Source organism: Calidris pugnax, unplaced genomic scaffold, assembly GCF_001431845.1.
Source record: "Calidris pugnax isolate Ruff unplaced genomic scaffold, ASM143184v1 scaffold24, whole genome shotgun sequence".
Taxonomy (NCBI): Eukaryota; Metazoa; Chordata; class Aves; order Charadriiformes; family Scolopacidae; genus Calidris; species Calidris pugnax.
This window is the reverse complement of record NW_015090922.1, coordinates 7933965-7955687: the sequence shown is the minus strand read 5'-3', so window position 1 is coordinate 7955687 and position 21723 is coordinate 7933965. Positions and strand designations below refer to the sequence as shown.

Below are 21723 nucleotides of genomic sequence, written 5' to 3'. Positions count from 1 at the left end.
GTGCATGTGCTATTGCTGCTGACTGTGGTTCATACCAGCGTGTTACTGCCTTTTCATATCTCTTCTATACGAGAAGAGTTTTTTTTTCCTCTTCCCCCCTCTAAGCTTTCTACTCAATGCAAATTTGGAGGCAGCTTGTTGCATTATGCATTTCACTTTCAAAGCAGAAACTGTCTGTCTGAAATAATTTTTAAAATGTACCTTGGGGAGAGAGATGTATGCTGGGAGGCAGAGATTTCAGAGATTGTATTTTGGAAAGGGGCCTTGTTGGTTTAGTAGATGTATATTGTTGGTCACTGATTTCTAGTTAACATACTGGGAAAAGGTTAATTTGATTAGAAAGGATTCGATGTATAATCTTTCATCAAAATGCATCAGAAACTAGAACTTCTGTGTTTAACGAAAGCATTAAAGTTGCGTAGAGAACAGATTCAAAATTGATGCCCTTTAGGGGAGCAGAACTAGAGACATTTTTATAAAGAAAATAGCTATCAAATTGTCTGCAATGAGTAACACTGTTAGGAAATGGAGATTAAATACCTCCTCTTTATTGTTCCACCAGCTATTCAAGATTTTTCCCTGTTTGAAGACTAATATTATTAAACTAGATTTTACCCATTATTTCTCAAAAAAATTAAAGTAATATGTTGCTTCTGACATCTGAGCAGTATAGAAAATTTAACTGGCAAATCAATTTTTACTCATCTTGCAGTGGATATCCTTTCCCTTCTTTTAATCTAAAATAACCTTTCTTTCAGAAAATGGTGCTTGTTACAGGGTTTAAAAAAGCATTTTGTGAAACTTTTATGTAACCGAGGCACCCTAAGTTGCAAGGGCTACCAGATAAATCCTCTATTTTGCAGAGCAGCTCAGGATTGAATAAGCTGTATGAAGTTGATTGTAAATTATGTTGCAATATCAAATAAATATGGGTGTACTTTATAGGCAGTAGAGAATCATGTCCATGTGCATATGGCAGATGTCATTCTGAATTAGTCATGGGGGGGGTCATGCCCGAGAGGTAGATTCCTGTGATGTTGAAGGGATCACTGTGAAATTTTTAATACTAGTGCAGTGTGATTACTTGTTCTCTTTTTTCATTTAATGTAGTCGCTTATTCCACCCCAAGTTGCAGTCTGAACACTGCTATACAGACCCTTTTTATCCCTTGTTACCTTTTTCCACCTGAGAATGGAGGGATTAGTTACATCTATCAGATCTGTTTTCATTGCTACTGCACTGTATTTTCACTTTGCGTGTAGACTTGAACGCGGTGCGTATTTAACTGTGAACAAACAGAATAGTTGAAAGTGTCTGTGGTAGTGTTTTGTCAAAACCAGCCTCCCAGAATCAGTATTCCAGTATTTCTGCCTTGCACGATGTCTCTAATCGTTATCCTAGGTGCTTAAAAATGTAGGTACCCAATATCCATAGCCTTAAGTAATGCAACTATTTCTCCCATTTAGAGTTTGAAATTGTTTGGCCTTGTTCTTGCTTTTGGAACTAATCAATGATACTGTCCCGAGGTATCTTTAAGACCTCAGTGCACACTCTGATGCTTCTGTATATTCTCATAATTCTGTTGGACATAGTGTAGTTACATCTTTAAATGACGGCTTACACTGCTGAGAATTCAGGATCTTGGGCAGTCAGGTGAAATGTATCAGTGCAGCATCAAATTGAGGAATAATGGGGCCTGTCTGTCTGTGCCGACTTGTAGCTAGTGAGGCTCTGATCTTCTTTCCTCCTTTTCATTTAGTCTAATAAATTGGTTCTATGCATGTTCATTTTTTCAATACTTATGGAAGATTTTGTGGAAAAATTTTAATAGGTATAGCCTATATGAAATAAAGTTACTATCTTTTTTGATAACAGTTGCATTATGTTTTCGAAAGAGTGAAAAATGAGAGGAAAGAATGGCATGTAAGTTCACAGCAGTGTCTCATTCTCCCTCCCTGTCTGAACTGACTCTGCCTCAGCTTTGTCCAGCCCAACCTCCTTTGGCTCCGATCATCTCAAGTTAGCAGGACCATTCAGTTTCTGTGCCTGTTGTACCCTAAGTCCTTTGGCTTTTGGTTCAGTGCCAAAAGTGGTGATGTTTTTACGCTCCACATCCCTGTCCACAGGAAGCTCAGATGATGTGTCCCAGCAGAGACTAGAGCAGGTTTGGTCATTGCCATCAGGGGGGTAGCAAGGAGAACCTGAGAAGATAAGCTGGGTGATGATGGCTGTTTAGCATACAGTAGTTTCCTGGAACTGTACAGGTTTCCTTTTCTCCCCATCCCTGCACAAACATACTGAACTGCTTGGTCCTAGGAAGAAAAGTTTTTTTTAGAGCTATAATATGGACTGTGGCCAGCTCTGATATAGAATGTTGCCTGCACAACACAGAATATTTTAGTGAAGGGGGAGGGCCAAATTACAGTATGCGTCCAGACAGGAGGAATGCAGAAGGATAACTGGATACACTTCATGCAGAATAATTACACAATAATATAACAATCATGTACAACGGGTAATGATTTTAGGAAAAAAAAAAAAGTGAAAATACAGGTTTAATTATGACCATGTGCATGTTTTTGGAAGAATATTTTTTTCTGTTGCGAGGCAGCTCTTGAGTGAGAAATTCGCTCCCCTCCTCTCCACCCTGCTGAACCAGTGTGGACTTTCCCTCCCTGGTAACTCCTAGAATTTCTGCAGCTCATTATCTATCTGCTGTTACCAGGATGCCATTAACTATCTGATGACTTCTCTTGTTGTTTCAGGTAGAAGGTGCCACACTGCAAGCAATACTGTTAAAATTAAACCATGTTGTACTCAAATGACCAATTAGGTTTTTGGAACAGGATGCTCAAGAGCTTAGTATATGCCAAAATATTTTCTGTGTACAGAATGTAAGCCCGTTTCGGGGCAAGTCCAGCACTAGAAAGAGCACATTTCCATTTTCCAATTGTGCTGTTATGCACGCTGTTAATCTGGGATTATATTGATTGATAGTCCTGTAAAAACAGCACATATGTCAGATATTAGATAAATATGTCAAATCAGTAGGTACCTTCCTGTAGTGTCAAGGATTTGCTGGTACGTTGCTCGTGAGCTTGATTTTTCTGAGCTGGCTGAGGCAGGGAGGAAACAGAAAAGTAAAGAAACACTGTCAGTAACTGCCAATGTATGTTGTTAGTGCTGAAGTTTTCAGGCATGGTTCTTGTATTCTAGTCTGATCTAACTTGTTCTTACTGTCAAAAGTCCTCAAAGTTATTTTCCTCACCAGATCTGTGGGACACGGAGTGGAACACACTTGCAAGGCCCACTTCTCGGTATATTCTGTGTATCTGAAGGAGACATAAGGAGGTTCTTTGATTAATCTGTATCATGGAGAGAATTCACAGCAATCTCTTGCATTTTAGTGCAGTCCAGAGCAGAAGAGGGGAAAGAAAGGATTCCACAGTAGTTTTGGATAGAGGATCTGTCTGCACATATGGCAGGAAACACGTAGACTCTCTGGTCATCAGGTTGCTTAAAAAATTATTTCCAGTAATAGAATATACACAATTTATGCTTTATGTGGGTTATACTACTCTGAATGTTACTGCTTTATTGAAGAGATACTCAAACAAGGAATTTGTGAGCTTTTAAATATGAATCTAAATCTTTCTGTATGATGATTATCTTAAATTTCATGTGTCATTGCAGAAAGGAGATTGTATATTACACTTCTACTTCTGTTTTTATCAATTCAGTAATCTTACATTTATCTTTGGTATTACTGATTGTTTTGAAACACAATGTTGGTACAATACCCAAGTGAGCAGTGGGTTTTTTATAACTAAACTATGGTGAATCTTTTCTCTTACAGAAGCTTTGACGTTGGACTGCATCGCTTTCTGGTCAGGTAAGCTAATGTTTGTTTTGAATTGCAATTCTATATTAAAAAACATTTCTTATAATGCTACTTGTTATTTTCTATGGCAAGATTCTCTTTAGTCTTCTATTTATATGTTAGTTTGAGAAACTTTAACTATTTGGCTTGGATATCTACCCAAGTGTCATTCAGGAAAACCTTGACTCAGGAAATTTCAGTGGTAATGTTCCACTCATTCCTGAGGAAATCTTAAGTTTTCTCGCACTGAAGAAAAACTTCTTAAAGTTTTTTTTCCACTGGAAACTCAAGTACCTTCGCATCTTCTAATGGGAACTTGAATTTTGTAGAAAATTTAGATTGTGGAGGGGATTCTTTTGTTTTTCTCATTAAAAGCTTGATTGATTCAATGCTTGGGGTGGACTGTGTTCTGATGATGAATAAGGAAAGTGGAATAATTGTTGCGTGCTTTGTTTGCTGACATTTAGAGGAGTGCAGTGATTAAAGCAGAACTGTTCAACAAGAAAAGGGAGGTTAATGCATTTGAATGTTTCACCGAGGAACTGTTTTTTGCTGTTGGGAGTTCTTTTGTGTGAGCAAAGTCGCGGGTGTTCACTAAGAATGTGTTTGCATTCATTTTTGATAACTACCTTTCACTATCTACTGATCTTTATAAAAAAGTGTGATGTGTACCATGAAAGATGAAGTTTGCCATGGTCATCAGGCCCTTAGAAAATACGTTCTGTCGGTTATTTCATCCCACTGAAATGTTGCAATATCCACCTGTGAAGAACTTTACCTTGGACGAATGAACACAGTATATGAGCCAGAGCATGCTTTTTGGGTCCTACTGTAAGGATCAGGTGATCTTAGTCTTCCCTTGATTTGGCCTTATTACTGAACTCATATTTTTGGCTACTTTGTCGTATTTCCTGGGCAAAGACTCTATTAAGCCTTCACACTCACAAATCCTTAATGCAAAGGTTTTCAGCACTGATTCACAGGGTCCCAGAACTCTAACTCCTGATTTGCTGGTCACTCCTGATTTGCTTTTCAATCCTCTGGTTGCTTACTTGAAGCATGTATTTTTTATTGTTTTCAGAACCCTGCTAATAGCTGTTGATTGTAGCTAGTACAAGAAGCCTGCAGCTCCAGACAGGATGATAAATGCCTATCTCAGATCCCCCTTTCAGATTAATCTTCTCCCCTAGGTTATCAGTACCATGGCAAAATCCAGGAAAAAAATAGTAATTCTCTGCCCAGGTTCTGGGTGCCAGTAATACAAAGCGTATATCTTAAAGGGAAGAATACAAGGTAGTATCATATTGAACACCATGCTTTTGTGGTTTAAACATAAAAACATGAAAGAGATGGGATCACACAAAGCCTGTGTCACAGGGAAAGTCAGGTTTGTTTTAAGGTTGTGCAGGAAAACCCCCATCCTGACATTTCATAACCTTTGAACAGTAGGCTTTGTAACATTAGGATGATCTTATGTATTTCTTTGCGTGCAACATGACAACATGACAGCTTTTAACAGACAACTCTCTTCACTAAAGCCACAGTGTCAATATTACTGAAGATATGTGTATTTCAGTCTGTAGATACAGTTACTACTGAAAGTATTTAAGTTCTGGTATCTGTTCTATAAAATCAGTTGCATCTATATTTTGACCAGCAGTTTGATTTTTTAATTTTTTTTAATAATCATGTAAGAAATTGAAGTCACCATGTTAAGAAATTGTTTAAAAATATGCTACTATTGTAAAGGAATACAGTGCACAATAAGGTCTTCTGGAGATGTGGACAACTCCTTAATCAAGAAGAGAATCGTGATAAGCATTGATGTACTAAGTTTGAGCCCCTGGTAAAGCTTCTGCCACAAAATTTGCTTTCACTTGCTTCATATGAAGAAGTAGTAAGATATTATTCTCTTATACTGTATTGTTTTACATCCTGTGGAGATGCAGTATTGGAATTGTATGCTCATGCAATCACTGGACCGCAAATCGCCATTGAATTTGAATGAGTTGAGTGTCACCTTTGACTAATGTGCCATTTTTTTCAAAGCCCACTATGGTTTCTCTGCAGTGTGGTGTTCTAACCTTAGACAGCTTTAATACTTAATTCTCAGTCTGTCACCTACCCCTGTTAACAACTTGGAGCCATCAGATACTTTTTCTGTAACTGTGCTGCTGAGGAAGAAATATTATTCCCTTCTGTTGCAGCAATATGAGTTTTGCTTGGATTTTCTTAACTAAAAAAAACATTCCCCTTTGTTTAGTAGATGAATTTTGGACTAGGAAACAGAGGACTTGGTGTTACATCTCTGTTGTTGGTCTGCCATGTGACCTTTAGAAAGTTATTGCCTTTGGTTTTGCCTATTTAGACAGTCTCTGCTCTTGAGAACTTGCAGTTCTTCTCTTCTGTGTTCACATAGTATCTGTCATAAATGGTTCTCTTCACAGTTTGGGTTTCTATGTGTGAAATACAAACAGTGGGGGAAAAAACACCCAACACAAACCCCAACAAAACCCAAACAAACCAGAGTTGTAGGAAGTGTTGAAAATCTATGAATGAAAATTTTAAATGCTCAAGAGATAATTCATTGTTTTAAATAGAAAGATGCCACCCTAAAGTGGAACAGGGAAAGAAGCATTACACTTTCAAATGTAAAAGTGAGGCCAACAGCAGTAAACCCAGTCTCTGCTAAAAGGTCAATCTATGCCTAATTACTCACTAAAATACTGATTGAAGGCACTAGAACAGTCCGTAGCCTGGCATACACAGTCAATGGCTTGCCCGAGTGAAGCCTGACACAAAGTATGACACAATTACAGCTACACAGCTTCTTCTGTGTTCTTATGAAAAAAAATAATTCTGTCCATCCATCTAGCTGTGGCTTGAACCACAAGCTGTGGCTTCTGATGGTTCAAATAGCTCAGAAAGTTTTAAAAATCCCCTCTTTTAAAATTTATTTGTTATTGAAAAGCGTATATCGTATTGAAATGGCTAATTATGTGGTGTGTACTGGTTTGGGCTGAAACGGATTGTAGGACTAGATTTCTAATCATTTGCTTGCTAAAATATGGTGGCATCATGGACTTACTATATGTGAAATTAAAGTGTAAGTATGTTGGGGTCTGGGCCTTGAACATTTGTTAGGATCCCCACGTGTTTAAGCAGGGATGCTGGAAATTCATGGGGAAAAGATCAGTAATTTCATGATGAAAATTGAGTTTTGATACTCCCCATTAAAAATGTACTACTGCACTTGAAAGGCCATTTGCCCACTGTTTTCACACACTGATATAAAAGAAAGCATTTGTTACTTCTTTTAGGATCAGCAAAATTATTAATCAATGTTGTTTAAATGACACAAGTACTATATAAACACAGTAATTTTTTTATTTGCCACTATAGGACAAATATGCTGTGTTTCCTAAACCTAGGCATTTTCAGAATGAAGCAATAAATGTATTTTCAGAGTTCAAAATGTGCAAAAATAGCCTTTGGGGTAGCGGTTCAGAGGGGAAAGAGCAAGAGAGGCTGCTTGGTACTGTTTGCTCACTGAAGCTATTTTATCCAGGCATTTCATCCAGTGCTGAGAACAGGGCATTGGATGACACAGAATTGTGAACATATGAGAATATTTACTGTCTTAATGCCAAACAGTGCTTCCTTTAGGGTAGTGTCTATGAGGGCAGTAGAGAAGAGTGATGGTTCCTGGAGGCATGATCCTTTTGAAAAATCTCCACGCTTTCAGCACTGCTGTGCCTTTGAAAAAGTGTGAATCATACTGATTCCAGTACAGATCTGGCTTTGAAAAGAGCTGCAGGACCAGACACCCCCAGTGTCTCCCAAAGGTGTCCATCTGTTAGCAGCGCTGACAGCTCACCCCGTGGTTTGCAATTACTTCAGCTTGTTCAGAGTTGCAGGTTATTTAGGTTTAGCTTATTACCTGGTGCAAAGTGTCTCCAAATACAAAACTGGAAAATCATCCCCTTTTCTAGTTTTCTCAGGTGAATCAGGGCATAGTTTAGCTCTGGGATCAGAATTTAATATGTGTTGCCACCTCTATTGATTTTTAGTTAGAAACAGGGCACCTTCATGTAAGGGTAGAATGGTCCCATGGCAAAAGAGGGATTATAGTTCTAAATAGATACACTCCTGAAAGAAGATAAGTAAAAGTCTGTTCATCAGCTGGCTCAACTCCTGTTTTTGTTCTCTGTGGAATCCATAGGACCCCATGTATTTCCATGCTACCCAAAAGAAAAACAGAATAATGATGTTAATGAACTATCTGGTAACTGGTTTAAGTAAACTTTAAAAAAGTCATTTTTTTTCCTTGTTAATCTAACCTGTTCAGAAATGCACCACTGAGGTCAGTTTCTGTGAGGTCAAACTTTTCGTAAAGTGCAGACATTTTGTCCCAAAAGACATTACAGCTCTTTACTTAAGATAAGTCACTATCTAAGCATAACCCCCATGGGAAGTCTAGACTCACTGAAGTGCTCAACAATATTCAAGCCATCCCAAGCTGAAGAAATCTATGCCACTGCTTAAAAAAACCAAGCAGTTTTTGCTATTGCTGTTTCTCTTAAAATAAAATTTAAAAATCCAACATTCTCCCTCAACCAACAACGAATAAACAAGAAATCTCTTTCCCCACTTCCCCACACTCACCCCCAACCAAAAATAGCCACCACCAACACAACCCAACATATCTGAGCTTTATCGTCTCAAACACACCCAGGTCTTGGAAAGTCAACATCTGATGCAACTGCCCCTTTCAGTCTGTGTTGCATCCTTCCTCTAACTCCATTGCTAGAGAAGATCAGAGGTGGTTCTGGGCTCCAACAGCTAGACACAGGTTCTCTGCTGGGGTGCCACATGGGATGCAGCGTAAAGCAGAGACGGCTCTCACTTTGGGAGCCAAATACCAGTGCTAATGCTGTACAGTCTCGCTGCTGCTTTGAATGTGGCTGCTCATAAAATAGTATTGATGTTCCAATATAGTGTAGCTGGGCCAGGCAGCACAGTATTAAAGAGATTCCACTCTTCTTGCAGCAGGATCAATAGAAGTATTTGGATAACCCCCTCTGCCTTTGAAATCGCTAGGTGTAAAGTCCCACAAGGATGATTTCTTTCTCTTCTGCTCTGTCAAGGAGTTTGGCTTTTTGGTTCTCTCTGTGTCCTGGTCACCCAGTCAGCCTTACTGCATGCACAGCAATGTAACCACAAACTCTCTGCTGGAGCAACCCAATCATTTCCTTGAGAACAAAAATCTGAGTATGGTTCTGGGGATCAGGTCATGCTACAGACCCTTTGCGGTAGGTGGTGTGGATGCAAGTACAACAACTTTGTCTTCCTGCGCAGTTCCTTAGCATTGCCCAGTAGCTTTCACCCTTAGGACCTCCCATCTCTTTTCAAGCCATGCTTGACCTCAGTCTTTTGCCCCAATAAATGGGCACAGTGCTGCCCTCACCTTCCTTCAGCCACCTTGAGAAAAACGCAGTGCCCTAAGGGGCGACTTCTGCATTATGTGGATTTGGCCGATCTGGTCCAAACAAGGTTAATCCAAACCAGTTTTGCCAAATCTTTGTACTGCTTTGCCCAGGAGTCCTGGATGAGTGGTTGGAGTGGATGTGTTTGACCTTTTATACATCGTCTGTGTGTCTATGGGAGACCCACCGAATAAGCAGTGCTCTCTTCTTTACTGTTACCTGTAGCATTTCTATGACAATTTTATGTCTCCATCTCATTTATCTCACTTGGGTCAGTGCTGGCACAAAGGTGCTGTATCTGGAGGAAGGAAAACAATTTATATCTATCTGTAGTCATCAAAGTAATGCACAGGGTAAAAACTGCCAAAGATGCAAGTCATGCACTGCATCATTCCGCTTAAATGTACTGATACACTTTCTGGGGAAGAATCCAGTGATGCTGGCACTTAGTTGATGTGCAGGTAGGACCACTGTGTGTAGGATGTGTGCAGCTGCTGTGCTGGCTTTCTCTTTTGGGTCCTTTCTTCCTCCAATCCTCAGCCTCTAAACCAAGCGAGGACTAGTAGGGCACAATACTATGGCAAGTATTCACCAGTCTTGACTCCTTTGGACCTCTGTGCCCTTCAGGAGCAGTGCAGATAAAGCCAGTGGGAGTAACAGGAATAGTGATTTCAGTCAAGGGTGTCCAGCTGTGAAACAAGCTTCTAGAGCAGACTAACACGGAAACAGGCTCTTTCCAAGTTGCGCTACAAAAACATCCTTTTGGACAAAAAAGCCCCATTGTAGCAATACCTCCTTATTCAGGGAGCTAGGAAAAACGAAAGGTGATTCTTGCCATCTTTTGTATATCTTGTGATGGAGATATGATGTGCAGCAGATGGCCCTTGTAGAGACTTGCTTGAAATTTTGTGATTAAGTTAGCACACTGAAAACCCAGGAATGTAGTCTTGTTGCTAATAAAAGCAATTATAGTAATCACTAGATGTGATTGAATGGCTTTGTGTCTAATTAATAAGTAGTTTTAAGGTTAAAGTGTTTATTTTATTACTGTAAGGAGTTATTGGTATTAGCACAGGAATTACTTCTTGCTTAAATTTATTTTCAATATGAGGCCTTGGGGTTTCTGCAGAAGTCATTTGAAAGTTCTAAAACACAGAAGAGAACAGTAATCAATCTATCTGTAGAGACCCCTGCATGGAGGAGCTGAAAGCTGGAGCTCTTTATAAAAAGTATTGCAGTTGCATCCAGCTGCATCAGATTCCCATGAGCTCTGCTTCCAGATGTGCTGGAAGTTTTGCAGCGTTCGCTGTTTGCAGTGTTGGCAATCTTTGAAGGGGTTAGCATCTGTCTAATTGTGTTCATATTGAAAGCAGAGATAAGACTGAAATGATATTAAAAAAACCCACCACCTCAAAAACCAACCAACAAGTTGGGCAGTGCTTGGAAGCTTCTAAAATATTCCTGACCAGAAGATCCAGCCTTACTTCTGCCACGTGTGCGTGCTGGGCTAACTTGTACATTTCATACATAAGCCCAGCATGTATGAAATGTACAAGTGACCCTCATTTTGCTTAGAGTAGGAGGCACTTTGCTTAGAGTAGGACAATGTCCAAAAACTTCATTATTTTTTTTTAAAAAACACCCAAAAACCAAACAACAAACCCACCTTGATCAGACAGTAATGAAGAATGATGCTAAATTGCTTCAGAGCAACTGCTGTATCTCAAATGCTGTCTCAGAATTAACTTTTTTTTTTTTCTAATAGAGAAAACAATCTGTTGTTACATAATGAATTAGCATTGAGCGTGTTGCAAAAATAAGGCTGGGTTTTGTATAAACAAAACTGAATCTTTATGTAAATGTTATGTAAATGTGACATTTAACTTAAACTGTTGGAGTGGGGAAGTTGGGATTAACAAGGTACAGATCTCATCGTGTTTATGTGTTGCAACTGTGAATTAAAACAGTTTGTTATTTTTGTTGCAGGGTGTTTGAGTTACTATCTGTGAGCAAGAAATACGCTGTTTGTGGAACATGAAGTATTTTGAGATTCAGTTCAGGCTGCTTTTAAATAATTTCACTGAGTAGTTTAATGGAGCTGGATCAAAGGTTGTATTTCAATATAATGGAATAAAGTTTGTTCCCAGGAGTCTTGAAGCACCTGAGATTGCAAGGATTCTGAATTTATTCTTTGCGAAGTCCAGGAAATTATATCAGGGGAACATTTTTATCCCTGACTCTGACTGTAAGGGCTTGAATTTGGCAGGAGTTTACATGTGATTTCAGTCAGAGGGACTTTGCCTCTTTTATAACTGAAGGAACCTGCATTTCAGAGTCACAAAGCTGAATATATAAGAAAAGTTATTTATATTAAAAATATCATTTATGTAGTACTTCCAGTTCCACCCAGCACTTGTAGCTAAAGCTAAGTCTGTATAAAGATTTCATATGACCTACAGTATAAGTTTACAGATTTTTGCTTAACTTTGTTTTCATTTTCATTCTGTCATCTTTCTCAATTTTAGTGTTGTCTTTTTTTTTAATTCCATGTGTTGTAGTCCATATTTGTCCTTTGGCATGCTGAGAGACGTGATTACAACTTCCAAATAGCAGGATGCAGTTGGTACAAACGTCAGTGGTGCAGTTATTTCTTGTTCTGTGTTTTAGATGTGTTTCGGTAAGCCGCGTGCTATTTTTGCACGGTAGTCTATCGGAATTGTTAAGATGTAGACCGCTGGAGAAAAACAGGATGAAAGGAGCATTCTTTTCTACTCCCAGCTTCTGGTAACTGAGATGTGTGCCGCCCAGATGCTGGGGGTTACAAAGGTTTAGTCTGAATCACGCGCTGGCTAAAATGTAACCTGAATCGCTGCTGCTCTGAGGTTACCTTTCATCCTCCCCTTGAAAAAGAAATCTGTTATGGACCTCCTGCCCCATGCAGGAGCATCCTTAGCTTCCAGCGGGGGGGTCTCTGGCTGCCCGCTGGTTCCCTGCGGGGGGGGACCCCCGGTTCCCACAGCGCCCTCCGCTCCCCCCGCCGCCGCCGCCAGGGGGCGCCCTTGCCCCGGCGCTGGCCGGGGAGGAGGCTGGCGTGGCCGCCGCAGCGCGCCGGGGCTCGGCCGGCCCGTCCGGAGCCCGCGTCCCGGAGAGCTGCCTCTGCTGCCGTCTGCCCACCCGCCGGGCGGCTCTGAGGTTACCTTTCATCCTCCCCTTGAAAAAGAAATCTGTTATGGCCCTCCTGCCCCATGCAGGAGCATCCTTAGCTTCCAGCGGGGGGGTCTCTGGCTGCCCGCTGGTTCCCTGCGGGGGGGGACCCCCGGTTCCCACAGCGCCCTCCGCTCCCCCCGCCGCCGCCGCCAGGGGGCGCCCTTGCCCCGGCGCTGGCCGGGGAGGAGGCTGGCGTGGCCGCCGCAGCGCGCCGGGGCTCGGCCGGCCCGTCCGGAGCCCGCGTCCCGGAGAGCTGCCTCTGCTGCCGTCTGCCCACCCGCCGGGCCCCCGGAGCCCCCTGGCAGCACCCGCACAGCTGCAGGTTGTCTCTTCTGCCTTTGTACCCGGCTAGGCTTGGCAATGGATGAAACTTTGCATGTTTAAGCTGTGCGTTCTCTGTAGCATCTTTCTCAGCCTGGCAAGCGTTGCAGGGAACGACCAGGGAGTCCGTAAGGCTGCCTTTATGTTTTTTGGAAGACTGTCCCAGAAGATGTAGTCTGTTACGCGGCCTCCTCTGCTTTTGTGCCTTTTCTTCCTGAAAGAAGTTGAGGCAGTAGGTAGTTCATGTAGCACGTGGGGTTCTAGGAACAACCGCTCAGAATGACCCATCTGGGTGGGTTAACACAGTGGAGCACAGAATGGCTCCCTCCATCCCCATGGGCAGGAAAGCTTGCCCGTGTTTCTCCTCCTTGGCTACCTAACTGCATGGAGCGCTCTGGGGAGTGAAGTGCTCTGAATCCTCTGCTGAAGACCATGGCTCTTCAGCTCAAGTTTGTGCTCAGGGTCAGCTTGCTTGACTTTGCCTTTGTCCAAAGTTTTTTTGAGGTTGTTTGTGATATAGCATGTCAAAACAACAACCCCTTAACCCCTTAACAACAACCCCTTAACCCCTTAAAGTAACACACTTTACAGCGTGTTCTCCGACCCATCACACCTGGAATAGAACATCATCAGATGTGTCACTGGAGTAGTTTGCTGTACTGTTATTTTATGGCACTGCAGTAGCACGCAACAGTTGCAGTCAGATCAATACCCTGGTAACCTGTGTGGTTGTTAACACACAGCCTGCTTTCAGTCCTTTTCCCTGAGTGGGTAAGCTCCAACACACGGACATGGTTCTAGGTTCTCTGAATAGTCCAGGGGAGTTTACAGAGTTAAGGAAGTCTGAATTTAAACATGTGCCTTAGAGCAAGGTGCAGAGTGGGCATGAGAAACAAAGGGAGGAAAGGATGAAGGCAGGAGGCTGGATAACTGGTACCTAGTTACCCATGGATCAGGTGCTTTGAGGGTTTCAGTGTGGAAGTGAAAGTACTTTGAGATGCCTGAGTGGCATCGTTAGACCTTGATATCTGTGTATGTGTCTGCAGTAGTATTGATTTCAGTAGTAAAGCCCTGGTGATAACATTACTGTGTTTAAAGCTGAAAGAAAGATACCCGGCGAAGGTGTAGAGTACACTTAAAAAGTGCTGCCTATATGGGAAGGGAGGCATTTTAGTGAATGTCAAGCTGCATAAGATACCATATTGAAAGCCATATTTTCTCTGGATTGATTCCTAAATGATGTGTGGAGTCGTTGAGTGCCATTCACAGGCCACCAATGCTATGGAAGGCTCTGGGATCCCTCTGAGGACATGGATGCTGTTCTGGCTTAGCGGTGGTACTGCGATGTAAAGTGCAATCCTGCCTTCCCCGTGGGCTGTAGGAATTCGGTGAGATCTGAATTTCACCCTGAAGATCTGCATGTTTTTTCTTTTCATAGCTGAAGCAGGATAATGATCATCCTTTGTAAAATGCTTTGAGATCTATGGATTAAGAATGCTATATAAGAGCTCAGTGTTGATATTTAGTATAAGCTCTTTACGTAACACCAAGAACAGATGATAAAACAGGACAGGAAGTAACTATTGGATTTGGAATTGTTCTATCATAGATATAAATTTGGAGTAAAAAAAAAAAAGAGGAAGTACTATGGGTTTTTTGCAATTTGTATGTGCTTTTGATTGCATTTACTTGGGCGGATTATAAATGTAAATGGCGAACTGTAATAAAAAGTGATCTTTTAAGCAGCTAAGGAAAAATCAATAAAGCATGTATAAACTATGTCAGTTAACATCTTTGCAAATATATGTTGTTTATGATGTGCAGTTTAAAGGGAAGCACTCCTCCAGCTTCTGAAGAAATTAGCCCATGTGAATCAAAATCTCATGCAGACTACCATCTTAAATGTCACAAATAAATAATTGGGTAAAACTCGTATTTTTGAAGGAATGACAGGTCAAAACCTGCAAACTTCTGTTTATCTCACTGTCTGAAATAAGAGAGTAAAGTAATATGCTGTAGGCTTCCTAGTATATCCCAAAAATGTAATTGCAGTACCTCCCTGCAGTGCTGAAGAACGAGCTAAGGTCATGATAACCAAAGGATAATACTCTTTATCAGCCGTCACACAGTTCCTGTTTGCTTTCTCCTGGAGAAGATTTGGCATTTTCTTGCAAGCAACAGAGCTGGATACTTGAAAAGTAACTCCACTTTCCAGCCAGCCTCTGGTGTTCTGCTCTATGGGAATAGCAAAATGCAGTTTGCTTGCCTGAGTTATGTGGTGTTACCTCACTCTTAAAAAGCATTAAATAAATCGGAATTCCACCTTGACTGATGTAAAGAGAATCAGGATCTATAAGTATTGCTCTACTATTTTTGTGAATACTGATATTATATAATGAACATTATCTCCTCCTAGCTATAAGGATAATGGCATTCTGTGTGCTAGTGCTTTTCAGAGGCAGTTCTGGTAGATTTAGAGATTATTTCAAAACGTATCTGGCATTTTGGTACAATGAATTGCTTTTCAAATCTGGATTAGACTTGCTCTGAAAATATTAAATATTAGACATCTACAACTTGCTAGTGAGGTAGAATAGTTTTAAATATTGACCTTAATTTTTTTGATCAGTGATAGGAATCTAACATTAGAATGTAAACTTCAGTAATGTTTTTCTCTGAGTTCTGCCAAGCTCAAATATATATACACACACACATATATATTATATATATAAAGTATCTTTTCTGGTTGGACTGAAAAGGGGAGCCAAAACAGGCCATGAGTTGGTCAGGTAAATTTTGTCATTTCTGTGCCCTCAGAGTGTAGCAACAACTGAGGAGCAAAGCTTGTTCAAGAGTAACCTTGGTAGAGTTGATCCTGCCATGGAGGAGAGATTAACTGACCTCAACGGGATTCACAGATTGTCTAAAAGAATAATAAATATGTTCAGTGATAGAAGTTTTCTCAAACACACAGCAACAGTGAAATGCAGAAGTTTGCCTGTAGGAGGGTGGAGAGGCTGATTGTGTTCAAGTTGCACAACAGTTTCCAGGACAATTTTTGGCTAAAACACAGCAGAGAAAAATGCTGCTTCTTAGAAAAATACGTCTGTCTTGGTCTCTGTGTGCTACTTAAATGGACTGTACTTGGGTCACTATCCCTGGAGGTATTTAAAAGATGTGGAGACATGGCGCTTAGGGACATGGTTTAGTGGTGGGCTTAGCAGTGTTAGGTGAGGGCTTGGCAGTGTTAGGTTAATGGCTGGACTCAATCTGAGTGGTTCTGTGGTTCTACTTACCACTTTGTATGGAAATCAGTGCTGCGGGACTGCTATCTGTGCAAGAGTTAGCTCCCTTGGCTTTATTTGCGCTCCGTTGCTGCGTGATGACTGTGCATACAGGACCTAAGGCTGTGTGCTGCCTCTGAACGGAGTGCAGTCAGTATCCAAATACCAAGGGCTCCAAAATGCCCCTGGACTTTCCTGTATAGAACTTCTCAGCTTTTGGGTGCACACGTCTGGAGTCTTCCCAGTACTAATGGTATCGCAGAGTTACTTGTCATTCCTCACCCAAACAGTAAAAAGCCTCACTAAAATATAAGTTTCCAGGAAATCAAAATTAAAATGACCTGATTTAGATGTCCTTTTTTTTTTGCTGAAAAGCGCTGTTATACAGAATTAACCTTTCATTTAGGGTGAGGACTCGAGGAACTTCTTTTGCATTAGAAGTAAACGGTTGGAACTGCAGCTGTTGAAATTGATAGAGCTTGAGAGCAGCCTTTGGTGGTCAGGTTTAGCTGACAGCCAAGCAAGAGCTTTTGTGTATAAGTGAGACACCTGCAATTTTATCATTAGTCTCAAGGCAAGGGATCATCTTCTACTGAAAATAAATTGCAGATGAAATATTAGTAAATGAACTTGAGGCAAGGGCTTCCTCTGTGCGTATTCAATAAGGGTTTGTCCTATATAATGTACCCAATAGCACCAGTAAGTAGTAGATGTCAGTGTGTCTTTCAGAGCTTCATCAGACAGTCAGCTGTTGAAACAGACGTGACATGGTGGGAGCTTTGTGTAAAGTAGATCCTAATAAATATTTCATTTCTTCTTGTTTACAGTGTCTTGTAGTTTTTAAACTATGTAAACAGCAAAATGGAGATGGTTAACAAAGTAACCATGGAAACCCACTCTATCTTCTTTCTCTCCCTATCTCGGTGGAAATGTTTTTTGATGATATTTATGATGTCTTTCCCTCACTGTGATTTGAACTGAACCAACAAAATAACCCATTAAAAATTGCATTTTAAGTTGTTGGTTATCTAGTCACAACCAATAGACCAATATTTATATGATGAGCGTAAAGAGAGAGTTTGCATTCATACTCTTTATTTGGGGTTAGCACTGCATGAAGAAACTAAGTTGTACCAAGTAACTTTATGTAACGCAAGTAGCAAGCCGTGACTGGACAAAATATGTTTCTAAAGAATGGGATCTTCAAATTTGTGATGGCTTTTTCCATTGTGAAGTGCTGGATGAGGAAAACAGATAAGCAATCATTTGAATTTTTTATTGATATTTCAAGGGTATGAGTGCTAACTTGCATAAGATCAAAGCATCATTAGACAACATTATTGTACCTTTTTAAGGGGGAAGATTCTTAAACTGGAGACGGTGCCTCCGCTTTGAAGAAATAAAGGTTACCTAAAGTCTTGTTTAGTTCCTGTGATTTTGGGACACCTTCCTTTGGGGACCCTGGTAGGTCAGAGCAAAAGTTGATTACAAGTATAAGAGCAGCCGTGCGGGGTCAGAGCTCAGCTCACCCTGGCCAAGCCCTCTGTCTTTGCTGGCACCTCGCCGGGAGGTGTCTACAGCCTGGTCAAGCCTGGTCAGTAAACTGTCTTCAGCAAATTTGTGGTTCGTGAACTTCACGTCAGGAGTGGCAAATTCATGTGCGATGGTTTGTAGTGTGGGCTGGTTTATGGACTGTTTTAGATGAGAAATACAGCCATGTAGGTGTGATGCCCTCTGAGGGGCAGCACTTTGGTCTTTTTGAACTGTGAGGGCAGGAGCCACGCTCTCATCACTTGCAGTCACTCAGCAGTTTTTAGATGGGGGAGCGTTGCTTACTGGTAGGATCATACAGCCCGTTCCTGAAATACAGGCAGGTTTAGCAGAGCTGATCAACCCTGAATCTACAGAACGGACAAAGAGGAATATGAAAGGAAATAATGTTTTATATTTAGAAATCTCTAGGCTTTATGATTAGAAGTGTCGGAAGAAGGAAAACCAGTGTTAGGTATAATTTGCTTTTCCAATTACTTCCTGAAAAAATGACAATTGCAAATACAAAATGCATATTTTACATAATCTGAGACAATTCTAAGAAACACCTAAGTGTATTAAAACTTGGTGACAGTGCTTCAGATCCATATTTTAATTCTGGAGTATTATTTGAAGATGATTCTCTGTGTATTGCCATGATAGTAAGTTTAAACTCTGCAGAAAGAGTTAGTGGTCTTAGTTTTTGTCAAATGAACAGCTGATTTCAGTAATGTAAAAGTATTTTATAAAAATATTTTATTTCTTAGATTAACTTCTTTTCAGTGATTGGATACAATGAGACATCTATTACCTGAATGCTTTTATTGTCCTTTGAATTCCATAATTTGGAGTTGGATAATAACTTCTTAGTGGTCCTCCTGTGGACTGGAACATTACTCTGTTGTTTGTTACAGTACTGGTTGTACCGCATTCAATGTGGTTGTAAGAATTTCAGTTGCCAAGATTTCCATCACGTTTCTTGGAAATTTTGCCTTGCTTATAAGGGCAACAGTTCCATTTCTTTGAGATATCCACCTTTGCAAATTTTTCTGTCTTCTCTGATTCCTGATTTCAGAACAGAAGATTTGTGGATGTTTTGAGCTGTCTGATTAGAGCTTTGCATGGTTCAAAAGCAGTGGTTAAGAAGAAAAAGTTATAATGAATAATTTTGCAATTTCTTACTCACGTTTTTGCCTTGGGTTTTGGTTTGTGATACTGCAGGGCATTCTGTCTTGTGCAGGTTTCCTGTTGACTAGAGGATTTGTTATAGCAGGTAGGAGTTAAGCCCTGACTTAAGTAAAGAAATTGTATAGAAGCCATCATAAAAAATAAAATAAAGCCTTAATAGGGATAAAGTGTTGAATACGCCAGGCAGAAATTGCACCTGCAGGCCAATCTTCTGTTATTTGTACTTTTCTGTAGGTGCGATATCAAGCTCGCTTTTCTGGTTTTTGATTCTCAAAAATTAATAGTGGGAATGTTAGTATAGCTATAACTAAGTGAAGAGTTGTGATTGAATTGTCTGTGGTTGAACTTCTAGGCACAATCTGTGAAGAAGTGTTGAGACATGCCAACAAAACTGCAGATATGATACAGTGACACAAAGATTGCTCAAAGTAAACATGGTCTTATTTGTTTAACGTTACCAAGTTAAAAGATGTTTTGGTGATAGGAGACAAGTATCTATTAAAGAACATTAACCTTTGTTGCTTTTGGGGCAGTGCTTAGGGAAGGGTGGGCAGGTCAGAGGCGTAGTGTTAAAAAGTGAGTTTTAAAAAGTGTCTTCTAGTACCGTACGTGCCCTTGATTCCTCTAAATTATTCTAAATTATTTTTTTGATTTCAATGTTTTTCTTCCTCTTCTGTTGAACTGAGAAAAGATGGAAACTTGATCCACCTCAAACAAGAAGCAGTGACACAAGGTTTTATGAAGTGCTGTCAAGTGCACAGACCAAATCAATGGGGAAAGCCTGAAATTATTTTTCTCAAATTTCTTTCACCTTAAGCGTGGCTTATAATAAAAGGTTCAGAAAATGATGTTCAGGCAGAACTGTCTCGCTTCAGCTGATGGTGTCTCTGAAGAGTTCAGAAGTAATTTAGAAAAATAATGACTGCGTTCATTAAGATGTTTCAACTGTGGAAGGAAATGTGTTGGAGTTACATGGTTAGGCTAGAGCTGTAGAGGCACAAGTCATTTTTAGGAACAGACTGACAAATCATTTAATCACAGAAAGCATACATATCTTTATGCTGAGTATGATCAGTCCTGGGAGGCAGCATACATCTTGACTGGATGATTATCGTTTCACTGGAGTAGTATAGACCCTCCAGAACCTGTGCAAAGTGGTCACAGCATGCTGACTCCTCTCGTGTATCCTACAGAAATCTCTTGAGGCCAATATGTTGGAAACATATTGTTATGACCTTTTATGTAGATGTTAAATACTTATATCATCGTTCCACAGAATTCCTGACTTGACACTTCATACCAGGCTATAGTAAGAAGAGAACTTTTTTTAAAGTGTAGTAACGTGAATAATTGTGCATGTGTGAATAAATTAGGCTGCTTTCCACAGGAGTAAAATGATTTTTTTTCTTCTCATTATTTAACCACAAAGTTATTAATGCCATGGTATTGGATCACTATTTTGTGTTTTGTTTGTGTCATCGTAACATACAGCCTGTCCTTGAAAATACACGCAGTTTTCTTCAAAAAGGTACTTGTGCTTGTGTTGAGATCATCAGACTTTTTGTTCTGTTTCTATGTGTTTTATAGAAATAAATATTTTGTTTCTCTCTGAAGAACTGTGTGACTTTAGGTCCTGCTGCCCCCAAGAACTACTGATGCAAAAATCTGCCCAGAGGTGCATGCAGTAGTCCTAGTCTTCTCAGAAGCATCATTTAAAAATGAATCAGCAATCAAAATGTCCCATAGCTCAGACTCATAAGGTGTCATAAGACTAACAGTGAAATTAGTACCTCTACCTCTTTTATGCTTCCTTTTGATGTCCAAGCTCAGTTAGAGAGCTCCTTGCTCATCCATGCAGGCTTCTTCCTACCTTTGCTTGATTTCTTATTTGTCGGGATGGACCTTTCTTGAGCTTGGAGGAGGTGATCCATGAATATCAACCAGCTTTTCTGGACCCCTCTTCTCTCCAGAGCCATATCCCATGAGATTCTTTTAAACAGATCTCTGAAAAGGATGGTGTCTGCTCTCTTGAAATCCAAGGCTGTGGTCCTGTTTTCTATCCTGCTCCCTTCTCTCAGTATCCTGAAGCCCATCATCTTATGGTTAGTGCAGTAAAGGCTGCCTCTGACTTTCCCATCCCTGGCCAGTTCTTCATTGTTTGCAAGTGTAAGGTCCAGCAGAGCACCTTTCCTTGTTGGTTCTTTAATCATCTGTGTTGGGAATTGCACTCCGGAAGCATGCTAGATTACTAGAGGGCTGCTGCATTGTCCTTCTAGCAGATATTTGGGTTGTTGAAGTCCTCCATGAGAACCAGGGTCTGTGAACATGAGGCTTATTCTGGTTGGTTGAAGACCTTATTTTCTTCTTCATGATCAGGAGGTCTATACCAGATACCCAGTAGAGTGACACCCATCCCCAGCTGCTCCTACATATTTTGGGCAAGTCCCCTTCCTGGCCTTCCCATCCTGTCCTTCCTGAAGAGGCTGTGTCCATCCATCACAGCATTCATGTAACTGCACACAGACTCCTAGCTCCTCCTGTTCATTCTTCATCCTACCTGCATCAGCGCAGGGGTGTTTCAGAGACCCACCTGAGCAGGCTGAGTCCCCAGTGTGGTCCTGAAAGCTTTCCCCGTAAGACTGTTTCACATTGTTATTGTTGTCTTTTGAACAAAATGTAAAGTATACAGAATGTACCTTAATAGTCCTGAAACAAATTACAGAAATGTTTCAAGCCATTATCCTTTGTTGGACATATCTATTTTTCCTACATTTTTATTTGTTTTTAATTTATGATCAACATTTAAGGGTTATGGGGTTCTTTTTCT

At 40.5% G+C, this 21723-nt stretch overlaps 1 protein-coding gene across 1 annotated transcript in view; it reads left to right on the top strand.

Annotated features, from left to right (window-relative positions):
* HHAT (hedgehog acyltransferase) overlaps nucleotides 1–21723 on the top strand; it is a 163059-nt gene that overhangs the window by 34905 nt on the left and 106431 nt on the right. The window contains exon 9 of the mRNA XM_014951242.1: nucleotides 3857–3892. Coding sequence (XP_014806728.1) covers nucleotides 3857–3892 — 36 coding nt within the window. The remainder of the gene's footprint in view (nucleotides 1–3856; nucleotides 3893–21723) is intronic.